The sequence below is a fragment of the Carlito syrichta genome, unplaced genomic scaffold, assembly GCF_000164805.1.
Source record: "Carlito syrichta isolate Samal-C Ts95f unplaced genomic scaffold, Tarsius_syrichta-2.0.1 Scaffold309773, whole genome shotgun sequence".
Classification (NCBI taxonomy): domain Eukaryota; kingdom Metazoa; phylum Chordata; class Mammalia; order Primates; family Tarsiidae; genus Carlito; species Carlito syrichta.
Window position 1 is genome coordinate 679,070 of NW_007253869.1, and position 9,467 is coordinate 688,536.

The following is a 9,467-nucleotide window of genomic DNA, read 5'->3' on the forward strand; positions in this document are numbered from 1 at the left end:
GTCGAGGCTGTGGTGGCCGGGAGCGGCCACTGCACTCCAGTCTGGGCGACAGAGTGAGACTCCAACTCAAAAAAAGAAAAGAAAAGCTAATTAGTACAAAACAAGCTGGGGAGGGGTTTGTAAAACAATTATCGACAGCTCCCCTGAGAAACCAATGCTGTCCTTGGCTAGTGGGTAAGTTAAAGTGAACTGCTAGAAAAACACGACAAAGCTAAGCAATGTTAAAATGGCTGCCCTTTGGCTATAGTGATCCATCTTATGTCCTTTCAAGTTTAAAATGAGTTATTCCCATGATCAATACATTTTTGTGCTTAGCTTTAAAAAAATACACATTTGAAGTTGGAAGGAATTCGAGATTAACTAGATGATGATACTGAAGTTTGAAGGTAGAAAAGGGATCCTCAGCCTCGGCACTGTCACCTTTGGGGCCAGATACTTTGTTGTGGGAGGTTGCCCTGTCCAATGAGGGTGCTCAGGTAGCATTCCTGGCCTCTACACTCCAGGTGTCCGTAGTAACCCCACCCCAATTGTAACAATCCAAAGTGTCTCCAGATATGGCCAACTGACCCTTTGAAATGGGGGCAAAGTTGGCCCCAGCTGAAAACTACTGAGGAAGACAAAACCTCTCACTGTGGGGTACCTGGTTCCCCAGTCAGGCAGGGAAATGCTGGAAACAAGCAATTTGAGTCCTTGTGGTCTTGTTTGAGGCCTCAGCACTCTTAGCCCCTTAGGCTACTGGGCCTGCCTTTCAGTGGCTGGTGGGTGGTGGTTGGCTCCATGTATTTCATTAAAAGTCCATGTGTGAACAAGTGCTTCCCAATTACCTTCCAAAACAAGCATATACAGAGTGGGCGCTCAGTAAATACCTTTTGAGATGCAATAACCTGCTGCCCGCCCACCTGCGGCATCTAAAAATTATACTTAGACAAGCAGACAAATGACTCAGAGAATGTTTCGTGGTCCTGGCTGCACAGTGCTGCTTTGGAGCCAGACCTCCAAAGCAAGTTCACTGAATTCTTTCGGGACTGGTACAAATCCTAGTCATTCCCTATGTTTGTCAGCATTTCACAAATTATAAACTGCCTCACATATATGTGACCTCCCTAATCTTCACAACAACACTGAGGACAGGACAAGAACAGTTATTCTCATTCTGTAGATGAATGAAATGATTCTCAGAAAAATTCAGGTCACACAGCTTGTGAGTGGCAAAGCAAGAACTCCGTGGCTCCTCCAACTCCAAGTCTAGTGGCTTTTTCACTTTTCCAGTAAGGAATCCAGAACAGTTGGGTCCTGTAGTACCTCCCACATCTCTGTCCTGAGGGATGGCAACTCCTCAGGGCATGTGTCAGAGTCTTGACCTGCCCCCACCTCTGAGGTAGCTGTTTGTACAGTCCTGATGGGAAAGTGTAAACAGGGTAAGAGGCATGGTGAGCTTCCAGGCCTGGCGTGAGGATCAAAGCCTGGCCCCAGCGTGCCAGACCCTGCTTCCACACTGTTCCCCGAGCCCTGAAAAGTTCTGAGATCCTCCCAGCCACTTCATGGAAGAAGCACAAAGCAGGTTCACCTGTTTTTTCTCTGGCCATCATGGAAATAGCCAGAACCTCCAAGCCCCAGGGAGAAGCTGTGGCTAGATTTCAAGATTAACATGGGCTGGGTGCAGTGGCACATGCCTGTGATACCAGCACTTTGGGAGGCCAAGGTGGGAGGATCCCCTGAGGCCAGGAGTTTGAGACTAGTCTGGGCAGCATAGCAAGACGGTATTTTTTTTTTTTTTGAAGACTAGCATGAGTAAGTAAGGGAGGCCAAAGCCTTTAGGACCTGAAAGTCTGTTGGGCATTGGAAGTCTGTAATTCTATGCCCTAAGAGATTCTTTGATGGCCACAGCATTCTAGTGTGGACAGGTCTGGGTGTGAGTAATGCCTTCATGGGAGTCATGTAGGGAATTGGCCTACAGAAGGAGAAGGTAGTGATTACTCATGGCAAATGTGGATTTTCTCAATTCCGGCAATTTTTCTAGTGAAGACTTGCCCACTGATATAATTTGATATAATAGGATGGTTTACTTGGGTTTTCTTTAACAGAGCAAGCCAAGCTGGCTCTCATTGTCCAAACATCCTAGAATCCATTTTCATTAAAGAAGATCTATATGATAAGATGATTACTTTATTAATTGGGGTAGATGGAAGTAAGACTAAAACCCTGACCTCAAGTACATCGCCAATACCATACAGCTGTTCATTTCATTCTTAAATGGCTTTATAGACAATGAGTCTAAGGGTAACACTATGGAGAAGAAAATCCCCATGGTAATCAACTTCCTTCCTATATCTCATCAAGAAAGGCTCATTGACCGGGCTCGGTGACTCAGCCTGTATTCCCAGCATTTTGGGAGGCCAAGATGAGTGGATTGCCTGAGCCCATGTGTTTGAGACCAGCCTGGGCAACATGGTGAGATCTCGTCTCTACAATAAATAAAAAAATTAGCCGGGCATGGTAGCACACGCCTGTAGTTCTGGCTATTTGGAAGGCTGAGGCGGAAGGATCGCTGGAGCCCAGCAGGTCAAAGCTGGGGTGGCCGTGAGCGTGCCATTGGACTCCAGCCTTGGCAACAGAGTGAGACTCCAATTTAAAAAAAAAAAGGTTCATTGTTAGGGTAGAAAAGCCCATTCCCATTTCTTTTTCAAAGCCACTCAGGGAAAGTCTCATTTGGACAGTGTCCAAGTTTAAAAGCCCAGTAGTTAAAGTGTCTATTGTGTAATTTCCAGAAGAGAGGGAGCAGAGTCGTGGAGGAAACCCTGAGTCAGGAGTCCAAGGACTTGACCGGTCATCCTGGCCTTGCTACTTACACAGTGCATGACTTTGATCAAGTCCCTTCACCTCTCTGAGCCTCAGTTTCTGCAAAGGTAAAATAGGAATGATAGTATCTGCTCTTTGCACCTAAGGAAGTAGGTATGATAATCAGGTAAAGAAATGGATGTGAATGTTTTGTTAAGTCACCGTTGAGGGTGGTACTGCCATAGAAGGAAGGAGTCAGGTCTGTGTTCCAATTCTCTAATAGGTGACTTTTGTGAACCATTCCCATAGCCTAAGGAGTGGAGCATGGAAGACTGACTCCAGTGTATGTAGAAAGACCTTTTGTTTTCAGGGAAAAGCTTGAGACTATGACAGAAGATTTAGGCTCTAATCTAGCTCCTACTAACTCACTCTGTGATTTAAGCAAATAACTACCTCTCGGAGTTTCAGCTTCTTCATCCATAAAATAGGGATAATAATACCTCCTTCATTTTCCTCATTTGAAAAATGAGAATAATAGTTGCCCTACTTTCTTCCGCTATAAATTGGAGATGGTAATAATAGCCAGCCTAAACTGGGCATGGTGGCTCATACCTGTAATCCCAGCACTTTGGGAAGCCGAGGCAAGAGGATTGCCTGAGCTCAGGGGTTCAAGACCAGCCTGGGTAACTTGGTGAGACCTGGTCTCTGCAGTATATTCAAAAAAAATTAGCTGGTCGTGGTGGCGCACACCTGTAGTTCCAGCTACTTGGAAGGCTGGGTGGAAGAATCATCTGAGCCCAGCAGGTCGAAGCTGTGGTGGCCATGAGTGTGCCACTGTACTCCAGCTTGGGGACAGAGTGAGACTCTGACTCAAAAATAATAATAGTAATAATAATAGCCAATCTTCTTTCCTCAGAAATGAAATAAGTAGGTTGCTTTACTCATTTGCCTACAGTCCACACCAACATTCTCACAGGATTTGGAGGTTCCAAAGAAATAGGTATATTACATTGCTCTGTAAAGATGCCACAAATGATATCAAACATCATTTATTCATTAAATCTTTATGGAGTGTCTTCTAGGTGACACTTCACAGATGACAGAAAGCAGCATAGTTCCTACTCTCATGGTGCTTACAGTCTAGTAGGGAAGATAAATATTCACACTAAAAATTGCATATGGAGGCCAGGCACAGTGGTTCATGTGTGTAATCCCAACAGTTTGGGAGACCGGGGTGGGAGAATCACTTGAGGCCAGGAGTTTGAGACCAGCCTGGGTATATAGTGAGACCCTGTCTCTACAAAAATAAATAAATAAAAATAAATAAAGATTTATATAGTAGACATTACTTTTGAGTAAATGTAATATAAATTTTCTTTTAGCAGCAGAACATAGTTCTGTTGTAGGTGACGTTCCTCTCCCTGCAGAAATACCAGAGCCTGCTAAAGTGGAAGAAATGTTCTCAGGTTCTGGTTGTTTTTTTCTTGAGTTGGAGTCTCACTCTGTCACCCAGACTGGAGTGCAGTGGCACGCTCCCGGCCACCACAGCCTCGACCTGCTGGGTTCCAGCTACCCTTCCACCTCAGCCTTCCAAGTAGCCGGAACTACATGCAGACACTACCATGCCTGGCTAATTTTTTTGATTTATTGTAGAGATGAAGTCTCACCAAGTTTGCCCAGGTGGGTCTCAAACCCGCAATGCGTGCTCAGGCAATTCACTCACCTCGGCCTCCTAAAGTGCAGGATTACAGGCTGAGCCACTGAGCCCTACCAGGTTCTGGTTTTCTAATGATAGTTTCCTAGAATCAGAGAGAGAAACTCCTCTATTTCCTGTTCCCTAGCACCCAGTTTAGGCTTGCATAGCTGAATTTTGTTGTTTAGTTTTCGTTTTTGTAATTTTTTTTTTTCAGTGAGAAAGCAGGATTTATTGAGAGGACAAAAAGTTCCCCAAGTGGGAGGGGACCCGAGCAGATTGCCTCATTTTTGGAAATTTAATTGGTCAAAATTAAGGTATTTGGGGGGTAAGAACCCAATTTTTATAAAATGAGTTCTCCTGTCCCAGTGCCAACCTACTATGACCCTCACAATCACACTGGCAGCTCCCTGGAAGGTCATTGAGCCTCTAAGAACAAATGGAGGTAGAAAGTGGGTCAGAAAAGGCAGCTACTGTGGCACATCCCATCTTCCCGTGGTTCCTACAACCAGAACAAAGGAGAGAGCACACACACTCCGGAAATGCTGGTGGAAAAACAGAAGAGAAGCACTCACTGATCCCAAATTTACCAATCCCTATTGCAGTCTTTGTTTTCCAAGAACCCTTGGTGGCACATTGACCAACTCTTCATTCCTGAGAAAATCAGATCTTTTAAATAACACCCACTCCCACATTCCTCCTTGCAACAGCCATTCTGGGCTCTAAGAAACATCTAGCTCTACACCCCTCCCTTTACCAGTACCTTAAAGACCAAAGTCAAACCTTATTTTCCTCCTGTTATTAATTGTTCTTCTAACCCCTTGAGCAGGTTTTATAACCCTAGTTCAATTGCTCTCTTCTTGGCTGACTTGGAAATGCCCTATAGAACACTCTTTTGATAACTTCCTGCTAGGCAAGGAATTTACTATCATCGTTCAGCAATATTAGCAAGCCTGTCTCTAGTTCTCTCATTTCCCAACACCTGGTAGCTTCCAGTGTTGGCAAGTGAAGAGTCATTTGTCTGAACATGTCTTGAATCCTGGGATACCAAGTGTGGGTCTTTTAGTCTTACTCATCCAGTACTTCTGCAAAGCACATCTGGGGACTGGCTGAGGAGAGAAGAGGGTGAAAGGTGTTTGCTCGTTCCTATCAGAACTTTACATAAACATACAAGAAAAGTCCATAGGTCTGGTGACCCTCGGAATCTCCTTTTTCTATCTTCTCTTTGCCTGATAATTATATCACGAATTTGATAGGAGAGATTGTTTCTTCTTTCAGTTGTATTGCTATAAACAGCAATGTTCTGTTGGGAGAGAATGTTTGCACCAAAAGAAAATGATATATTTGAGACAGAAATGTGTTTCCTTTTCATCTACATGTGGCCTATGCCCTCTGATTCTATATTTCAGTCTCAAGACTGGATTGAGATTGAGTTATGGTTGAGATTTGAAAGCCAGTTTTTAAAGCTGAGAATGGGCCCAGAGTGGTGGCTCATGCCTATAATGCCAGTAGTTTGGGAGGCAGAGTCGAGAGGATTGCCTGAGCTCAGAGGTTCGAGACCAGCCTGAGCAACAAGGCAAGACCTCATCTCTACAATAAATCAATAAGTTCCCTGAATTGTACCCCACATCTTTAAAATAAGAAAAAATAAAAAAGTCAGCCAGGCATGGTAGTGCATGCCTGTAGTTCCAGCTACTTGGAAGGCTGAGGTAGAAGGATCACCTGAGCCCAGCAGGTTGAGGCTGCGGTGACTGTGAGCATGCTCCGTACTCCAGCCTGGGTGACAGAGTTAGACTCTGACTCAAAAAAAAAAAAAAAAAAAAAGAAAGAAAGAAAGTTGACCACACAACTGGCTCCAAACCACTAAAGAGAGATGGTGGGAATTTTAGATGTGTTTCGAACACTGTGAAATCCAACTGACCTCATACTACAACTCTGCCTTTTTGCCTGGATCCATCTGGTCTCTTCTTCTTCACTCAGGCATTTGGTGGTGAAACCGAGCAGGGCATGAAGAGAGTGCTTTCAAAGCACCTGTGGACTCTGGTTACCTCCTTTACCACAAGAGTGGAACGCTTGGGAGGAAGCACACTCCTACTCCTCCCCTGCCTAACACACACAGCCCAGTAGCCGGCCATTCAGTGCCTGCTGCTGGCCCCAACTCTCAGGAGAAAACAAGTTCTTGCACACAGAAGCAGAAGTGGATTAGTGGAAAGAGCACTGGATTAAGCATCAGGAGACCGACTTCTAGATCCAATTTTACCCATCAGTAGCTGTGGAATTTGGAGAAAGCCACTTAACCCCTCTGTGTCTTAGTCTCTTGGTTTCTAAAATAGAGAAATGCCTGCCCTTCCTCCTCTCCCTGAATTCCATAAGGTTGTTGTGAGGGTCACATGCAACACTGAAGGGAAATGACCTTTAAAATAATATAATACTGAAGCTTTGCACGTATTGGATTCCTACAAACCACTTCCAAACTAGCAGAGCTGTTTTTATAGGATTATTTTATGTTCTTCACCAAGGGTGGGGCTGTTGTGTTTGGGGTAGAAACCAGCCTCCAAGTGTGCTGTCCACACTCACAGGTCTTGAAAACGCCGAATCTGTCCAAAAGATATTGCCCTTGGGCTCATTTCTGAAGCCTTGTAGCTGGCAGATAGTCTCTGAGACCAGCCCACTTTTCCAGTCCTGCCGTTTTCAGCCAATCATGAGGCCCTTGTCACCTTGGGTAGATCATGTGTAGCCCAGTTGGAAGGTCCTGAGATTCAGTACTCACACCATCACTTACTACTATGTGGACTTAGGCAATTCACTTGGGATCTCTGAGACTCAGTTTTCTCCTCTGTAACATGTGAGAAATGATATGTGATTCCATGGTGTTGTCCTAAGGATTAAATGAGACATGTAAAGCACCTGACCACATTCCTGGCTAATAGTGTCAGTTCTCTGCCCCTCTTTTTTGGGGGGTAGGAGTCTCACTCTGTTGCCCAGGCTGGAATGCAGTGGCATGCTTACAGCCACCATAGCCTCAACCTGCTGGGCTCAGTTGATCCTTCCACTTCAGCCTTCCAAGTAGCTGGAACCACAGATGTGTGCCACCACACCTGGCTAATTTTTTTAATTTATTGTAAGAATGAGGTCTCGCCACGTTGGCGAGGCTGGTCTCAGAACCCTGGACTCTGGCAATCCTCTTGCCTCTGCTTCCCAAAGTGCTGGGGTTACAGGTGTGAGCCACCATACCTGGCTCTTGTTCCTCTTTATCCTACTTTAGGGAGACTTATCGCTAGGTATACCTTCCTAAAGCTCATGTGCGCATCTCCAAGGCATTTTAGAATCAGATCAGACATGAGACCACCTCGCAAATGCCAGTGCTGACAACTGTCCTGACTACTGTCTGTCTCCCCTCTTTACCCTTGTGCCCTGTACAGGGAACATCATTGGCTCCGGAATCTTTGTCTCGCCAAAGGGTGTGCTGGAGAACGCCGGCTCTGTGGGCCTGGCTCTCATCGTCTGGATCGTGACAGGTCTCATTACAGCTGTGGGAGCCCTCTGCTATGCTGAGCTCGGGGTCACCATCCCCAAATCTGGAGGTGACTACTCTTATGTCAAGGACATCTTTGGAGGACTGGCTGGGTAAGATGATCTGTGGAGGCCTGAGTGATCTAGGGAAAAGCAGAAAGTGCAGAAAGAGGTCAGATCGGAAAAAGCCAAGGCCAGAGGTTTCCAGCCTCTGGTGTGCCGGTGGCACTAGAGAATGAGATTTCTCTTCCGCTTCTGTGTCATGGTTGCTAATGTAAACTTGTGTCCCCTTGGTGCTCCTGAGAGTGACAGAGGAACCAGATTTGTTGTTTTAAACTCTATATTGATCTTAGTAGGAAAGATTCTAAGAGTAAATAGAACTATATGCATTTAAGGCTAAACGTGGTGGTTTATGCTTGTAATCCCAGCACTGTAGGAGACTGAAGCAGGAGGATCACTTGAGCCTAGGAATTCGAAACTAGCCTAGGCAACATAGCAAGACCTTGTCTCTACAAAATAATTCAAATTTTTTTTTTTTGAGTTGGAGTCTCATTCTGTCGCCCAGACTGGAGTGCAGTGGTATGCTCCCAGCCACCACAGCCTCGACCTGCTGGGCTCCAGCGATCCTTCTGCCTCAGCCTTCCAAGTAGCTGGAACTACAGGCGTGTGCTACTATGCCCGACTAATTTTTTATTTATTGTAGAGACAGGGTCTCACCAAGTTGCCCCGGTGGGTCTCGAACTCACAGACTCAGGTAATCCACTCTCCTTGGCCTCCCAAAGTGCTGGGATTACAGGCTGAGCCACTGAGCTTGGCTAACAATTTAAATTTTTAAAAAACTATGTAACAACCCTGACCATAGACGCCCAGAGAAAGTGCATCACACAAACAAAGCCCTTCTATCTTGACCAATGAGTGTTGTCACCTCAGATACAGTGTACCCTCTTCTCACATAATAGCCTCCCTAGGATAATAGCCTCCCTCTAGAGGCAGGCCCTGATCTTGAATTTCTTCAGCTCCTGCAACCCGCCATGGAACAGCTGAACCCTCACCAAGGAGCCAAAGGATGTAGAAGGTGCTGCCGCCACAAACCCCTACTCAATTTTTCCACTGGACATGCTTACATAGCCACACCCTTAGCATGTCACGGCTATGAAAATTCTAGGGTTGCAAATTTTATTTTTCCACCATTGGATACTGAGGACTAGCGTGTTAGAGGAACAATGATGAAAGGAGAGGGGAGAGAGAAAGATTGCCAAAACTTGTGTTAGTGCTAGTTGAAACTTAGCTCTTCATCATTAAACCATTTTATTGTCATTGTAGAGGGCTGAGTGTCTCCTTTGGGGATGGGGCCGGGGGCCGGGATCTTCAACATGCCCGAAAACAGAAAAGGAAATGCATCCCCTTAACCCACCTGCCTCTGCTAATGGCTGCCCATCGACTTGCCCAGGCTCTCCCCTGATGACTTTGCATCCCCGCCGTG

The 9,467-nt window shown here is 45.6% G+C and overlaps 1 protein-coding gene across 1 annotated transcript in view; it reads left to right on the forward strand.

Moving 5' to 3' along the window:
• The window catches only part of SLC7A8 (solute carrier family 7 member 8), a 64,557-nt gene that overhangs the window by 11,844 nt on the left and 43,246 nt on the right, over positions 1–9,467 (forward strand). The window contains exon 2 of the mRNA XM_008067790.2: positions 7,894–8,098. Within this exon, the coding sequence (XP_008065981.1) occupies positions 7,894–8,098 (205 nt within the window). The remainder of the gene's footprint in view (positions 1–7,893; positions 8,099–9,467) is intronic.